Here is a 17,864-nt window from a genome sequence, read left to right on the forward strand (position 1 = left end):
TTAGTTGTCAGTTATAATCATCAAAATTAAAATAACATCTGAAATATATCAGTCTGTGTGTAATGAATGAATATAATATATAAGTTTCACTTTTTGAATGGAATTAGTGAAATAAATAAACTTTTTGATGATATTCTATTATATGACCAGCACACACACACACACACACACACACACATATATATATATATATACATATATATATATATAACACACACACCAAATGTTTTTTTCTACAATACATTGCATAACAGTTCTATGAAATTCCTTAATGATTATTTAAAAAAATCCTAATATGTACATTTACATTCAGCGTCTTAGCCAACGCTTTGCGATTTACAAATGAGAACAATAGAAGCAATGAAACCAACAAATGAGCAATACTATGTAAGTGCTGTGACAAGTGCACATAGTACGTTTTTTTTAATATAATAATTAAATGAAGACAAGTAGATAGAATAGAAATAGAATCAAGAACGCAACTGTTAGAGGGTCATTTTTCATCAAAAATAAAAAGTAGATAAAATGAAATGAGAGTGAGAGTTGTAGAGGGTCTCATTTTTTAGAATAAATAAAACAAGTAGATAGAATAGAAATAGAAAAGCGAGTGCTAGTGTTAGAGGGCCATGTGTGGATGGAAGAGACATCTCTTCAGCTGTTTCCTGAAGATGGCTAAAGAGCTGCTCGGTTTGAGTTGGGCAGGTCATTCCACTAGCAGGGAACAGTCAAGTTAAAAGTCCATAAGTGATTATATAAATATTACTATATTATATAATATATATTATTTATTATATAAATATACCTCCACCAATTAGGCTTTTATAACTTATTTTGCCTATTTTAATTTTGCACTTTTTATTGTATTTTTTTTTTTTTTGCACAACAATGCTGCAATTGTGAAAATATTTGTCATGCCAATAAGCCACTGTAAATCTAAAAATTAATGCTATGTATCAGAAATATTATGACCCATGATACTGCTAGTCTGACAGAAAGGTCAAGACCTCTGAAATGGGACAGGCATTTGATGCGTTTAAAACATGCTGTTAATGTCATATAATTTTTTATGCAACACATTTAATAGTTAAATACACTTAGATAAAAAAAGGTGCAATATGTAATGTTACACCATTATGTACTATATTCACAGAAAAGCATCATCCCTTTCTTTCAAAAGAATCACTTTTAATTTCTAACACTATAACAACTGCGTGTATCAAAGCAACTGCAGAAAAGCACCAGGTAACTTCACATACACATAATATCCCATCAAGCAAGTGAGACTGTAGTGGACCCTTTTCCACATTTCTGTGTTTCTCAGCAGCAGAAGTCATCATAGTTGGGTAAACTTCTATAGCGGTGAATGGGGAACTACCACAAAAATATACATTTTGCATTGCTATTTGCTCAGATAGCAAAAGTTAAACACCACTACAGTGTTTTCATCACTTTCAAAAAAAGGAAAAGAATAGAGATAGACGCTGTTTTTGAAACACCCTTGCATTAGCTTTAACTAGTTTTTCTAAATTTACCTAAAGGTAAAATAATAGAAAGGATAGTCTTAAGTAGATACTTTTAAAAAGAAATTAGAAAATATAAAAGACTTTGGAGGACTTATTATGCTGATGACCAATGCGTTAACACAGTCTTGTGAAAAGGATCCATTAGATAAATTCAGTATAATTAGGTGCATGTTCGTAATACAGAGAATATTTAGGATAAGAGCAAAGCGACACCAACACATATTGGTGTTAAACAAGCTTCAACACAAACTGAACTGGAAACAGATCACAGATCTTATGCAACATAGTCAACATTATTACATCTGGTTAACATCTTCAGTTAAAAAAGAGAGATCAAGATAAATGAGAAAAATATCAAAGGAGGCATTGAACAGTAGATGCTTATTTTAGTACTTATGTATACTACATACGTTACAAATATAAATACTTTGTCCTTGTGACCGTGTTTAAACCCTTTTACAATCCTTCGCAGGGATTATGAGTGGAAATGGCACTATATTTCATCCCCTCAAATGTTCAAGTTCTGTGGAGGTGTCACTTATGTTAAGATCGTTTATGATGGACTGATCTCTTACAACAGAGTTCATTCATTTATAAAACGAAGTCTTCTGGACTTCATGATCATGTAGATATGAGCCTTTATTATAAGAGGAAAGGTTGGGAGCCATAATGTGTCGATTCCTCTCAGTGTTCTACATTCCTCAACACTGGATACTTTTTTTAAATAATGAACTGGGACAGCACTTAATAACAGCCTACATTTAAAACCAGTGATCTTTCCAATGGGACTCTGTGAGGAAATGCACTGACACTCAAACCAGTCATTCACCAGTCCTTCCTGGGCTCTTCTTCTAAACCCTTTCAGTCTGTGTCGGTCAGACCAGATCAAAGATACGAGGGAAAAGCAATGCAGTGAGGCTTGCTGCTCTGCCTGCACTTACACTGAGTGAGTGTGAAACAGGCTGATGTTTCTTGAGTTCATTCAAAAGTCACACTTATTTTGAGGAGAGTCGTTCAGTTCTTGTTCAGTCCCAGCAAGATTGGATGAGAGGGGTGGGATAATGGGTAGGTTTCCATGGTAATCTTAGTGTTGGCATTTCCATGGCAACCTGGAGTGAGAGAAAATGGTTCGGTTTGATTGGTAATGTTATTTTGTATACATAACAAATTGCATCTAGAAGATGGACAATGCTATTACATAAAAAAAAAAAAAAATTATATATCTTAATAATAGGACTGGGAAATTTGATAAAAAGACTAATATAGCTACAATAAATAAATGAAACATTTATGTATTTGCTCTGCAGTAGCTTAACGTGTTTTACATGCGTTTAAACTATGCTTTTTTTTAAACCATGAACACTGTTATCAAGTGGATTAAGAATATTGAATGAAAAAGTAAAATACTGGTAAGAAATCAAGAGCATGTTTTTACAGTTTCTCAATGAAAGATACAAAAATATATATATTTTTAAATAATTCTTAATTTTATGAAACAGTTAAACAAAACACAGATTGATCAGTAATATTTACCTATACCACATTTTTCTATATATATATATATATATATATATATATATATATATATAATGTTGCAAGAGATTTCTAAAATAAATGCAAAATAAATGCAGTTCTTTTGAACTTTAAATCATCAAAAATCCTGAAGAAAATTACGTATCTCGGATTCCACAAAAGTATTTTCAAACATTGATAATAATAACAAATATCCCAAGAATAAATCATTTTATTTTTTATATTAAAAAAACTATTTTTAATTGTACTAATATTTCACAATATCACATTTTTACTGTATTTTTGTTCAAATAAATGCATCCTTAGTTAACATAAGAGACTTCTTTCAAAAACATTCAATAATCTTACAAACTCCAAGAAACTGAAGTAACAGAAGAAATTCACAGACATTAAATTAAGCCAAATTAAAATGGCATTAACATCTCTGTGTCATTCAATTCTATGGCAGCAAAATCATTGTAAATATTTTGTGAGTATCTAATATATATACTGTCCTGCTTCTTTGCTCACCTGTCCAGGTTAGGCCCATCCCCTCCCCTCCCACCCATTAACCCCTGCTTCTCCCTCCCTCCTCGTGCTGTGCTGTGGGCTAGCTGTGGCTCTGAGGAGCAATGCTGGAGCAGTCAGTCACCAGCAGCCCAACTGTGACTGGAGGGCTGGAAACAGCAGTGGCTATGCCCACAGTCGCCACTGAACTAGTGCTGCTGCTGATGGGGCAAGGAACGTTGGGGTCCGTCTGGTTGGCGTGCGTGGCCATGTGACCCTGAAGCTGTGTGGGGGTCTTACAGTGCACCCCACACAGCTGACATAACAGCACCCCACCTGGACCCGAGCCACGGCCGACCCCGCTCTCCTTCCACTCTTGCCCATGATGCTTCTGAGCGTGGACCCGTAGGTATGTCAGTGTGGTGAAGCCTACAAGGAAAAAGAATGATTTTTATGAAAATTGTAATTGTCCTCTCTCGTCACTTTCTTAGTGCTGTAAATGACATTTATCAAAGCAGTCATTGAATCTGATATCCGTTTACACTACTGTTCGAAAGCCTCAAACGTTTACGTGTATCTTACAGCATAGTTAGACATAACATACACATTTACAATTCATATTCTCAAGTGTTTTAATAAAGACACTTAAAAAAAAAGGGTATCAGAATATGAAAGGAATAGCTACACTTTTCAAACCACAAATGAAATCATCAATGACACTCACTGCGGTTGCAGAGGTGACAGACGTGATGCTGTGATTGGTTATGCACCCTCATATGATCCGTGATGTAAGCAGGAGAGAGAAGTTTGCCACAGATGTGGCAGGGAACCTTGTCCTCGTGTCTGATCATATGAGCTCGTAACCGGTCTTTAGTAGCGAACGCGGATTCGCAGGTCTGTACAAACAAACAACACGCTTCATCAAACAGTCTTCATTCTCTCTGGTATTGCAGATCTATCCCGATCTGCCTTCATCACCCCCATCATGACTCATCCTCGTCTCACACACTGTCAGACACATATGGCTGCAGCCCACACACACACACACACATCATCATTCATGTGATCAGAGAAGCACACAAAAGAACACGTAATTCACTGTAATGAAGTTTTAGCAAAGAGCCAAAAACACAATGCAGGATGATTTAAAAGAATATTTAGGACTAGATTTTCTAATTATTGAACTTAGTATTATGCTGTTGATTATCACTGAAAAAAGGTTTCTTATGCTTTTCAAGATGGCATTGTTTAATCAAAAATACAGTAAAATTAGTAAGACTGAAATATTATTACTATTTAAAATACATTTAAAAAAATATGTAATTTATTCCTGTGATGGTAAAGCTGAATTATCAGCATCATTACTACTCCAGTCTTCAGGGTCACATGATCCTTCAGAAATCATTCTGATATGAGGATTTGATGTTCAAGAAAGATTTATTATTCTGTGCTGAATAGGAAGCTAATGTATCTGTGCTGGATAAAAGTAAAACAAATGTAAATGTAATTATTGCTTAAAACATCTTTCTTACCCCAATCCTTTGAGCAGTAGCATATATACAGTACTATAGTAAAAGCATTACAATTCTAAAATGTTGGTCTTTTTTCCAAGAAAGATTGCTATTTTTAAGCATGTGTATTTGCTAACGTAAAAGTTCTAGCAGGTGGCCACAAAGCTACAAAAAAATGGGCGGAGAGTAAAAAAAACAAACAAAAAAAAAACAATTACATGCATTAGCTTTTGTTTTTACATTCTACGGGACAAGATCAAATTACTTCCAAAGGCAATCAATGACATGTCAAATCACACCGGGCATGCAGAAAAAACTAACATCAATGATGAACAAAAAACATGGGAGAGGAGGCAAGAGAGACTAGAGGAGTATGATTACCGGACATTTGAAGGGTCTTTCTGTGGAGTGCACCTGTCGCACATGACTGTTAAGATGGTCCGGCCTGGAGGAGACAGAGAGAGAGTACAATACATATCATAATAATTAGCAGGGGGCATTGAGCATTTGTGTTTCTGCTGCACATTATCTCTATGTGAACTAGAGGAGAATCAACAGAGATCTGTCTGTATATACAGTTACTTTTGATCAGTTAAATGCTTATCAAAATATGCAGCTCATGTTTTTTTGTTTGGTTTATGTATTAATACCTCAGGGTCACATGAGCCCGAAAATATTTTTTACTACTAGTTTGACTGGACTGTATATGGATGTAGATGTGTCTAATTCTATGACATAGATGGATAAATACAGATAGAAGGTCACTTATTCCTCATCTAACCCATTTTCAGTCTCAAATTAGAAATTAGGGCATCTCTCCCTAGTTTTTTTTTTTTAGTAAAATGACAACATTCAGTCCTCCAGCACTGTCAGAACTACAGTATAATGCTCACGGTTGAAACCTGCTGTGAACTGGCCTGATAAACAAGTTTGTTCTGGTTTATACCAAGCGTGCATGCGTTTATAGAAATCATTAAAAATCTCAGCATACTCACAGATAAAGTATGTTTATGCAACTAGTTTTGTTTTGCTGTGTACAGGTGTGTAAGGGTATATCTCTTACCGTGAGAAGCCCTTGGCGCAGTGCGGACACACATACGGCTTCTCCACTCCTCCCTGGTGTGACCGAACGTGATAGCTCATGCGGTCCTTTCTCTTAAACCGCTGCTGGCAGATTGGACAGGAGTACGGCTTCTCATCCGAATGGGACAACCGATGACGGTTCAGATGGTACACGTCCCTGAACGCCTTCCCGCATGCCTCACATGCATGGTTCTTCCTGACTGGATTGGGGTTAGGGTTGGGAGTTGGATTGATGGGTAATGGGTTTGTTATTGGGATAGATATTTGGATCGGGGTGGGATTACTTAGGTTATCATTGATGTTGGTATTTGGTGCAGCCTGAAAAACAATACAAGACAATTTCAGATTTTATGAGCCACAAACACAGCAAATCTTTCTGTGTCTTCTGGGTAAAACATGTTCATCGTTGGCTGACCTACTAACCAACTGACTGTAAGTGTTCAACAAATGAGGTTGGAGCAGGTATGAGACCATGTTACACAACCGTTAGCCTGATTTTTGTAGAGCCTTGGGATTTGATGGTTTGAAACCAACTCCAACTACTTTAGTTTATTACGGGAGAGCAGACATGTGGTGAAATAATCATAAATTATTTCTGCTAAAGTGATAAATTACACTTTCCATAAGTACCGTACAATCTTGTGTCCCATTACAGTTTTAAAATCACTGAGAATCTTACCTCACAAATCATTTAACCATAAAGGCTTGTTTACACAGTTTTTAAGATCCGAACAGATTATAAAACAATAGGCAATAGCTACGGATCTCACCCTACCAGACATTCAAGTCATTGCAAACACACCAACTCAGAGAAACAAGCACCGCGTTGCTAGGAGATTACATGACAAATTGAAACAATGTGCTCTAAAAATGGCTCAAAATAACAAACATGTTTCATATTCTCTACCTGAATGGAATCAAAATTAAAAAGATTAAAAATCGGAGTGTGTGCCCATCATTTACTATACGACTTTCTGTGAAAATACTCAACTCCTACTTCCCAAATTCTGCAGACTGGCTCTGAATTATGCCAATTAGTGCTGACTGCTTCAGACTGTAAATCTGGGCAAAAGTCATATTGTGTATTGCAGACTTTAGCTACTGTATGAAAAAATTACCACACCGTATTTTCATGAAATATCAATAATGATCACAAACCCGTAAAATGTTCCTCTAGCTTTATTTAAATGTGGAAGCCTTAAACCAATCCGGCAGTGTTTTATTATTATTATTTTATAATAATTTAAAAAGGAAATATATAAAAAATAAAAGAATCTATATATGTTTTCCTATGATGGATTATATATATCCATAGAGACATTTTTTGTTTGTTTAATTTAAAGCCCTATTAAACCCTCTTTATGAAAAGTGCCTCAAAGGTAATCAAAAAAGACGTTGAGAGAGTAAATGTGAGATGAAAGCCATTAGTAGAAGCAAGTCAAAACAAGAACAAGGGAAGCGCAGCAAAGGTATGCAAAGTATAAACTGAAGACACAAACCAAGCTGACCTGAACCATTGTCCCAGTAACCACCACTGCAGTTGGGAGGGGCTGGTTCACTGTCATGGCGACTGCTGCCGGGGAGATAGAGACAGCCACCGTCTCTAGCTGCTGATTGCTGATTGGGGCAGGCTGGGCCATGGGGTCGACTGCTGTGGGTATAGAGGCAGGTATAGACAGCTGGAGGAGAGAGAGAGGGATGCTCTGCCTCTCCACTCCTGCTTCAGCCTTCCCTCCGTCTAGTTTCTCTCTAGCGGCTCTGTCCTTCATCTTCACTCCAGTGTGGACAGACTGGTGACGCCGCAGGTTATAACTGTTCTTAAACTGCTTGTTACATATGGAGCAGATGTGTGCAGGTCGAGCTGGTCGAGTGACTGGCTTCACTGGGAAAGAGAAACGGAGAGAAAGGGTTAAAGGACAATCTAAGTGTTCATATACAGGCGTACGCTTTTTGACGCAAACAAACACCTAGACTTGAGAAACACACTATGCTGTATTTAGCACTCACTATTCTAATTATATTCTTAAAAAAAATATATATATATATCTAACTAGCTTTCTAATCTTTTTGTATTCTATCAGTTTTCTTTTCATTTATGATACAATTACCAAAAGCAAAAAAGACCTATAACACTAGCTTGCTCTATTCTTTTTCTATTCTATCTGTTTTCTTTTTATTTATTATATTATTTAAAAGCCCTAGCTACGTGTGCTGTGTTAAGCTGACTGAGACTTGTTATAGCACTTGTGTATCATTGCTCTTTTGTTGTTTTTGATTGCTTCCATTGTTGTCATTTGTAAGTCACTTTGGATAAAAGCGTCTCCTAATTGACTAAATGTAAATGTATTAAAATAATTCTAGAAGGTTTTGACCTAAATGCTTGAAAACAGTAATTAAACAGTAAACAGTGAGATGTGAAATCACATGGGACATGTCATTTTTCTGTCTCTTTTTTCCACTTACTGGCAAAAACAGGAAGATTTTTGCACTATTCTATCACAATAATGTGTAAAAAAAAAATGCACATTACCTATGAAATTGATGCTTTATCGGTTCTCTTTTTTTATCATTCTCTTACCATTAGAGAACATTTTAGCATGTTTTATCGCTATTCTTGGACTACATGAAATGCATAAAAGGCCAATCTGCATTGGTTCCGAAAGTATTTGTATCCCAGGGATTTGAATTAGATTCTTCAGTATAGAGCTCTAAACAGCTCCAACATGAATCACATCATAAAAGCCTTTGATCTGAAGTACAAAACTTTTTAAAGTTGGAGGAAAAAAAGAGGATGGTATTACACTGTGTATGTCTGTGATGAACTACTCAAACCCAAGCAGCACCTCATTTTAAATTGAAATAAATATATACAATTTATAAATATTCAAATATATTGTATAAATATTCAGTTGCTTGAGAGTGCAGGAGCGTTGTAATATTAAGCAATATTTTGAATATATATATATATATATATATATATATATATATATATATATATATATATATATATATATATAAATTATTTTTACATTTATATTTAGTTTAGTAATTTTAGCATGTCGACTTAAGCTTATTTTAGTTAGCTGCCAAGGCAACTTTTATAATTTTCTTTTAAGGTTTTTCTTTTGAAGATTTCTATCTAATATTTCAAAATGTAATAATAATAATAATAATAAGTTATATTTTAATGATCGGTTTTTAATAGTTTAAGTGAACAATAACAACACTGGTTCATTAACCAGCACTCCGTTTCCATTATAACAGAAACCTCTCTGAATGGTGACTCTCTCTTCAGGTATTGTGGGTAGTGTTATTTTTCTGACAATTAGGTAGGATCACTAAAATACATTAGTGTAGAGAAAATTAATCACATTTTTACTTCTAGAACCTTTAACTGACAACTGACACAGTGATCCTGACCATGTGCTTATCTTGTAAATATGATCTTTCCAACATGATTTGAGGGCAACAACTGAAGGGAGAAAACATGCAGGCTTCCCAAATGATATTCCAACTTTATGCAAATAACTGGCTCATTAACATCTTCACTTATTTACATCGATCTCCAGCCACCAATGCCACAACTTACAAACAGCCTAACCTCGGTCCTCTCTCCCTTCCCACCCTCCTGTTTTGCCCCTCCCTCACCCGGCACGGGCTCCTCGCTCAGCGCCGCGGTGTCCACCGTGGATGGGGGCGGGGCTATGTGCTCAGGGGGCGGGTCCTGAGCGGAATCCGTGAGATCCGGTAGAAGATCCGATTGGAGGGTCCCGTCAGTTTGGGACTGTGAAGGCGGAGTCTGTCGTGAGAAGGGGCAAATCACAGATTTTAAACATTCTTTATGAAAGTACACCGGTGCCATTATGGACAAATGGTATCGATTATGACTTGAAGTTAAATCAAATAACAAAAGAGCTATCAGCATTAGCACGCATAAGCATTGTCTTACCTGAAAGAGGAAACTGCTCCAAGCTGCATCCATCGTGAAGTTCAGAACAGTGCAGACACCGTTTGAAATAAACTATTCGGAAGAACGTCTCCTTCCACTGTACTATCAAATGTGTTTATTAAACTGTAAATCCCCCAAATATAAAATTACATTAGTGAAATGTAAAAAGTGAAAGAATGCATATTACAGATAAATATATATTTTACCTTGTTTCTAAAGAGTAAAAAATAAGAAATAAGAGTTGTCAGTCACAGTATGTTTTTAACGAGGCAGTGTCACATAACAGTGCCCTATAATGCTTAAAAATTTAATCTAAAATTAATTTCTGCATGTAATGCTTTCTTATTAGTTAGACCGCTGTGTGATAATTCATGCAAAAATCATCGAATTAAAATGTCAGTTTAATGTTTCATTTGCTCTCGGCGGTTGCATGGCGTGGTTAAAAATAAAAAGGCCACCAATTTTATTATAAGATTCTTCATCCAGGCCTCGAGTGGCATCTGCGCGAGCCTCGGCGTTGCCTTAAATCTCATTCGCGTGTGGCGAGCGCTTCACCGGTCGTCGTCCACGGCTCCGCCTCGGCATTTCAATCGAGAGGATGACATTTTTTTCCTTTTTTTCCTGCAATACTCTCACCCTCCCACCCTCGCTCTTTCTTCCTTTTCTTTTTTTATCCCGTCTTCTCTGCCCCGCTATCTCTCCCCCACCGCCGTGTCCCCCTTGTTTTAAAGGGATAGTATATTTTGAGTGAACACCCCCTCTGTGTCTTCGTCCCCTCCTCCACGCGATGTTCTTGAGCGCGGTGTCGTCCTCTCACGCCCCTCCGGCGCTTGAGTTCGGCCGACGCAAATTACACCATAAACGCCGAGATGAGTTAAAAGAAACCATCCGCGCGTTTTTCTATTAAAACCAGCTCTACAGCACAGAGTTTCTCGGCCGTAGACAACTGGATGTTCGTATGGGGGAAAAAATGTCGCAGGTCCTTAAAGGTAAAGACGCACGCAGACGCAGCTGCGGTAAATAATAAGCGGCTCCAGATCACTGCCGATAATAATTGTACGCGTCCAATGGGATTAAACACATATATCGGACTCACGCCCAACTAACACTTTTATGAGCTCCCAGACAGTACGTTCCTTTTCGATCCTCGCAAACCGCTCTCAGATCAGATCAGAACTCTCATGCAATTTTAAAGGAAATAGAACGTTTGTTTGAGGCTGCGCGTGATGGTTCTGAGAACGTTGCTTTAACGTTCACTTAACTTCTCTACATCATTACATAAGCAGCTCAAGACCTTCCGTCGTTTTCCTTAATTAGCTATTAAAATGAACCATAAACATTATCACACATAATATGAGCATTGAAGTAAATGTTCTTGAAAGAAATATGAATTGCTTCCCAAAGGGAGAACCAATAAACAAACAGTAGGAGCACAAACATCTTGTGTTTGCTGGGCTGATGGAAAATCATCAGTTAACACAGCTGGGCAGGGCTGTTGAAATTCGATAAACAAACAGCTGCATCTTGTGTTCAGGATATCTTTATTGGCAGATCATCAGTTACAGTACAAAATTAATTTTCTCCACAATCGTAAAACTCTCATATATTTCTGATGATTTATAACAGCTGTGAAACTTTAGACCGCAAACCGTAGCCTATGTCTACCACAACCCAAAAATACATTCAGAAGGCTATGGACGAAAATGATGCCAGAACCACTTGATTAATATGACAATGGCTTCACACTCTTCAAACTAATATTCATATAAACGTTCTCTGATATACCTGCAACAAAAACAAGTGTAATAAAACAGTAAGTTAACAAATAATTAAATACCACAACTAATGGTAAAACAATGGCCAAATACAGTAATACTCAAGTGGCTTTCAGCGTGGAATGTGTCTGTGTGTGTGGAAATGTTGGTTTTAAATAGCAGAGGTATTCTAAATTCCTTTAAAATGACACACGATTATTCCATTAACGAATAAATTACCCCTCAAAAATAAAAATTTATATGACGACACCCCAAAGATGACATAAACACGGTACACTCATAGTGCATCTAGTTCCAACAGAAGCAGTGAAAAGCACAACTACAGGAATATGGATAAATATGGATTATAGCACTGATAATCTATATTCAAATAAAAATAAATGCTCACTGAGGCTTTGTGTGCTCCAGTAATTGATTGCCATTATCTCATCCTCATTTATACTGGCCAGTGATCTCATCACTCATTTTTTCTGCTCATTTCTTTTGCACGGCCTTGGTCTCATCTTTCTTGGTTTCTGCATACTCTCATGTCTCATTGTGCTTTGCTCCGCTCTCTCTCTCTCTCACGGTCAGCCACATCAATAGCAGCCATGTTACGGGAGGCGGTGATGAGGTGGAGGAGACTGATGCCAGACTTCAGCACACAGACCACGCTGCAAACTCCCAGCAGCCACTGCAGCCACACTGGGTAGAAAATAAATGCAACCAATATTTCAATAAAAGATCACTTGTATTAAAGCATTGCTATAGTGCATGCTTATGAATTCAGTACTACTTTAATTAATAAAACGGGCAAAAAGAAAGATAGAAACACTCATGCAACAGCACTAACTAGTTGCCGAGGTAATATAACACAAAGGATAGTGTTAGAAATATAAAATAAATAAAATAAGTCACAGCATCACAGTCTGTGAAAATGGTCCATTATTATAAAGACAGTGAGAAAACAGCAAGCTGATACTCACCCTGGGGTTCCTCGATGTGGTACATTACATACAGCAGACAGAAGAACAGCTCGTTCCCCATACACATGAAAAACAACACCGGCTGTGGGAAAACACTGATGTCAGAACAGCCAGTACATGTAACATTTTCCATTAGATATGCATGCTTTAAGAACAACTTAATAAGCTTTTGATGGGCGTTCCTGACTGTCCATGAGTGAGTGTGTTACCCTGGATGTGTAGTACAGTCTTAAGATGGGGTTGCCAGAGAGATCAATGGTCTTGTGACTGGTGGCTCCCTTCATCATGGAACTAAAAGAAATGGGGAAAAAAGGAACAACTCATTATTAACAATAATTTATGTTAAACATGCAGGTAACACAGACACTAAAATTAAATACAGTAATTAAACAATAAAATCTCCTGTGGAGATCCATGAGTGTACTCCAGGGAGCCCATGGAGAAGACAGAATTTATTTACATTTATGATTTTTTTTTTTTTTTTTTTAAATGAATATACACTAATAATTCTGACATGTGTCAGATGAGCGATTCTCAATTCTAGTCCTCGCGCCCCCCAGCTCTGGATATTTTGCATGTCTTTCTTTGTTAATGCAACGATTCAAATAATCAGCTCATTAGAAGTGAGCTCTGTGTGTGAAATGTGTTCTGACTGACATGGTCCCTACACAGTGTTCATTGCTCCTGTTGAATCTGTTCATTCATTCATGAACATTCATTCATGGATTTGCACTGTGCAACGTCTTCACACACAGACAAGTGTGGCATCATACACCTCTGTAAATAAATGCAATTTAAATTCACGTCTCGCACACTTCAATGCACTTTGAATAGAACATATACGTTCGCTTTGAACTGGAATCACAGGGGAATATCCTGTGATGTCCACTTCGCAGGGCACTTACATTTGAATAGAACAAACATCTGAAGCGATTAGAGAGATATACAAAATGTGCAGAGCAGGGGGGTGCGAGGACTGGAATAGAGAACCACTGTACTAGATAATAGTGTTAGTTACTGATTTTAGTGTGTTACAAGGAAAATCTAACTAGCGGAGAGACTGTGGGTTAAAATAAATAAAAATTGTTTTTTAAAGCCACGATGAAATGGAAATGGCAACAAATAATTTCTTCTGTATTGTGAAATGTATTATTGAAAAATAACAAAATATAAGATAGGGACTTGGTTCCATCAATTGACTGTTAATTGGATGGAGGCAGATCTGAATACAAGCTTGCAGATGACTGCAATAGAGGAGCACAAACTGCAATTGATTGTCGACATGTAGTAGATGTATATTAGAAATGCGGGAGCATTTAAGTTTGCAGTTTCACTGGAATGAAAAGCTGACTACAAATGAGCAATTAGACAAGTGGAGTGTGCGTCTGAGAGCTGTGTGTGGGGGTGGCAGTAGTGTCCCAGGTTGCACAAGAGGACCATGCCAGTCTAGGCAAAATGACTACATTGCATATGCAAGGATCTGCCTCTGATGGATGATCCTTACCAATTTGGGGTGAGATAATCTGTAGACAAGAGAGATTTCTAGAGAACCAAATGCCCCCAAGTATGGTCTTAAATCAACTATGGCTTTATGCATGCATACTTCAGATGTGTCTTACAGAATGCTGCAGGGATGACATATTTTTCTAGGCCAACCTTGAATCTTTTGGATTATTGCAGAAAACCAACAAAAGTTTATGATCCTTAATTAATATTTTTTTTTTCATAATAATCACCAACAACCTCTCTAGTCCCATTAAGCCAACTGTTAGCAACCGCCTTTTTCAAGACACGCAAATGCTTTAAAAAATATATTTTATGTCATAGAATAAAACGTAAAAATATCCTCAGACCTTCGCTGCATTTGAAACGGCATATTTCCCTGCTATATAGTAGGCTAAAAAAAGGAAGGGATCATAATAATGTAAGAATTCACAGTATTCATTAAAAAGTAGGCAAAAAGTCCCCAGATGACCTCTGATGGACACTTTACTATCCCACTTGTGAATGAATGGCAATGAATTGACACAAGTGAAGCTAGTAGGTCAATAACAATAATACGATAATAACAACATGATAAATGTATTACATCCAGATTACATTCATACTATATAGAACATAATTTTTTTTTTTTTAAAGCAGACCTTATTTCAAGCATTTAACCAAAAACTCATTCACACTGAAAACACATTGACTTGGGGACAGATGTTTGGACACACCTGTGCAGGTGCAGCCAGTGGCTGGCCATGTCCAGACACATGCTGAGCTGAAACAAGAAAGTGTAGGACGGGTACAGCAGTGCCAGGTTCACCAACAAACACATAGTGGCACAACGGTCTGTCAACATGTCCAGCATGGCACCAAACTTTGTACCTAAGAAAGAAGCAGCGATGAGCATAAACAGAGAAAAAAAGCACAGAAAGAGGAATAATTTACAGCACAAAGCTGAAGATTACTACCTTGATTAAGAGCGCGAGCTGCGTGTCCATCGAAGGCATCCAACAGGGCACTCAGTAGGTAACAAAACACTGCAGGGCCCGGGCAGCAGGGCATTAGGTAGAAGGATATCAGGGCCAGTACAATACGGGCATATCCTATTGAAAGCGTGGAAGAGATTATGAGTGTACATGTACAGAGAGCAGCACATAACATGCAAATAAAAATATATTTTATCGTGGCCACGAATTAGGAATTTGTTCCCTCATTTTTTTAAATTTATTTATTTGTTCCTTCATTTTAATGAATCAAGGCCACATTGTACTAATTGGTAATACAAAGTTTTTATTTAATAAAAAGTAGGCAATTATTTAGTACAATGTGGCCCCCGATTTACTAAAATGAAGGGAATTAAGTGGGAACAAATTCTTTATTTGTAGCCATGATATAAATAAAACGAGGAAACTAATAATAAAAAGGGAACATATTAATGCAACGTGGATATGATTTACTAAAAATAGGGAACAAAATAGTTGTAGTAACAACTGAACCAAAACTAGGAAATTAATTCATAAAATACGTGGGTGGGTGTTGCACTCAAACGTATGAGTTTTTCCAATAAACATTAATAGGTCATAAAGTGTTAACAATAACATATGCGGGAATAAACTGTTCAGAATAAGATCCATAATATAGATTTAGACAATAAATGGGGTGAATTGTAATTTCTACAGACTTTAATCCTTGAAGGCATTCGTGTATGAAAGCGCTGTATCGAATAAGCTTCACTCTTGTATTAACGTTACAGTGACAGCCTACAAGCATCATGTCAACATACGCAAGGAAGTATATATAAAAAAGGCGCTCTCAAAAGTACAAAGCCGCGGTTAAATGTGCGCAGAACTAGTTAGATAACGCGCTCGATTGACACTCACCGATCAAATTCGGCACGAACAGAAAGATATTTTCCTCGACCATGGTGGCGAGCGTTTCTATTCGGTCGGAACTGCCTAAAATCTATGTTTATATGTTTCTATTTCCCTCTTCAGACCCCTCCGACTGCGGAGTGTGGCGCGTGGTGACATCATGTTTCCCGTGCGCGCGCACGCCGTCACAGAAATCCTCCCCTTTAACGGTCACGCGCTCTGTGCTCCGTGTCACGTCACGTGACAGTACAGTGACAGAGTGGGGGGAAGGAGGTGTTTAAAAACTCTTCTCAACCCAGCCATTATCACAGGTGCATCCCAATAAATTAGAAGGACCTGGGAAAGTATATTTATTTCTGTAATTCTGTAGTCTTTGGTTTTTTAATTGTGATGATTTTGGCCCACATTTAACAAAAACCCACCAATTAATTATCTCAACAAATTAGAATACTTCATAAGACCAATCAAAATTTTTTTCGGTGAACTGGCCTTCTGGAAAGTATGTTCATTTACTGTACATGTACTCAATACTGGGTAGGGGCTCCTTTTGCTTTAATTACTGCCTCAATTCAGCGTGCCATGGAGGTGGTGATCAGTTTGTGGCACTGCTGAGGTGGTATGGAAGCCCAGTTTTTTTTGACAGTGGCCTTCAGCTCATCTGCAGTTTTTGTCTCTTGTTTCTCATTTTCATCTTGACAATACCCTATTGATTCTCTCTGGGGTTCAGGTCTGGTGAGTTTACTGTCAAGCACACCAACACCATGATCATTTAACCAACTTTTGGTGCTTTTGGGAGTGTGGGCAGGTGCCAAATCCTGCTGGAAAATTAAATCAGCATCTTCAAAAAGCTGGTCAGCAGAAGGAAGCACGAAGTGCTCCAAAATCTCTTGGTAAATGAATGCAGTTACTTTTGGTTTTCAAAAAACACAATGGAACAACACTGGCAGATGACATTGCACCCCAAATCATCACAGACTGTGGAAACTTAACACTGGACTTCAAGCGACTTGAGCTATGAGCTTCTCCCCCCTTTCTCCAGACTCTAGGATCTTGGTTTCCAAATGAAATACAAAACGAATACGTCAACTGTAGCCAAATTCCTTGACATGTCTGTAGGCCATTAGCACTAAATAAATCTGAATAAGGTGCATTTATTTTTATAATAAATGGTTTACTTTGATAAAATGTTTATTATCCCATTATATTTTAGAAGATATTATATATTATTATATTTTCTAAGAATAATAATAAAAACACGATTCATATGCAATGTCAGTTTAATTAATTGCAATAAATTCTCTTTGATTATGGAAAATTACACATTAAACCACTAGAAAATATTTTATGTTTAACTACCGTAAAATGTGTCAAGTTATAGGCTACTATAGAAAAAAGCTAGTCATAAAATAAAAACCTTAACCATTACAGAGCATTGTGTAAATTAGTATATTAAGATAAGTTAGGTTAATCACAAAAACCTCCTTGTACAGTTGTAACAACTTTAGCTTATGGTTACAATATTACATAAAAGGAACAGAAACTAAAAAGAGCATTCTAGGAACTTCACCAGTCTTTTCATCTAAAGATAGCTAAACAACAGATAAATACAATAAGATAATTGTCAGGTTGGAATGTCAACATGTGGCTTACCTGCCAACCTGACAATTATCTTATTGT

The 17,864-nt window shown here is 37.0% G+C and overlaps 2 protein-coding genes across 2 annotated transcripts; both read right to left on the minus strand.

Moving 5' to 3' along the window:
• Positions 1–1,161: 1,161 nt before the first annotated feature.
• Positions 1,162–11,060, minus strand: LOC113047995 (myc-associated zinc finger protein-like). Its single transcript, XM_026209481.1, has 9 exons — positions 10,292–11,060; positions 10,086–10,208; positions 9,785–9,935; positions 7,645–8,018; positions 6,117–6,454; positions 5,435–5,498; positions 4,267–4,438; positions 3,567–3,971; positions 1,162–2,632 (listed from the first exon to the last, which is right to left on the minus strand). The coding sequence occupies exons 2-8, from the start codon at positions 10,116–10,118 to the stop codon at positions 3,646–3,648; spliced, it is 1,458 nt and encodes a 485-aa protein (XP_026065266.1). The 5' UTR covers positions 10,119–10,208; positions 10,292–11,060; the 3' UTR covers positions 1,162–2,632; positions 3,567–3,645.
• Positions 11,061–11,609: 549 nt separating this feature from the next.
• On the minus strand, positions 11,610–16,368 carry LOC113048002 (CDP-diacylglycerol--inositol 3-phosphatidyltransferase-like). Its single transcript, XM_026209492.1, has 6 exons — positions 16,197–16,368; positions 15,285–15,419; positions 15,045–15,198; positions 13,035–13,116; positions 12,826–12,907; positions 11,610–12,544 (listed from the first exon to the last, which is right to left on the minus strand). The coding sequence occupies exons 1-6, from the start codon at positions 16,237–16,239 to the stop codon at positions 12,393–12,395; spliced, it is 648 nt and encodes a 215-aa protein (XP_026065277.1). The 5' UTR covers positions 16,240–16,368; the 3' UTR covers positions 11,610–12,392.
• Between the last annotated feature and the right edge of the window lie 1,496 nt (positions 16,369–17,864).

Source organism: Carassius auratus, chromosome 3 (genome assembly GCF_003368295.1).
Source record: "Carassius auratus strain Wakin chromosome 3, ASM336829v1, whole genome shotgun sequence".
NCBI lineage: Eukaryota > Metazoa > Chordata > Actinopteri > Cypriniformes > Cyprinidae > Carassius > Carassius auratus.

Coding starts and splice junctions, on each gene's coding strand:
- LOC113047995 (XM_026209481.1), bottom strand. CDS start 10,118: ATGGATGCAGCTTGGAGCAGTTTCCTCTTTCAG. Junction 9,936..10,085: donor GGAGCAGTTTCCTCTTTCAG/GTAAGACAATGC, acceptor TTCTCACGACAG/ACTCCGCCTTCACAGTCCCA. Junction 6,455..7,644: donor TTACTGGGACAATGGTTCAG/GTCAGCTTGGTT, acceptor ATTGTTTTTCAG/GCTGCACCAAATACCAACAT.
- LOC113048002 (XM_026209492.1), bottom strand. CDS start 16,239: ATGGTCGAGGAAAATATCTTTCTGTTCGTGCCGAATTTGATCG. Junction 15,420..16,196: donor GTTCGTGCCGAATTTGATCG/GTGAGTGTCAAT, acceptor CGCTTTCAATAG/GATATGCCCGTATTGTACTG. Junction 13,117..15,044: donor CACTGGCTGCACCTGCACAG/GTGTGTCCAAAC, acceptor CATTTCTTTTAG/TTCCATGATGAAGGGAGCCA.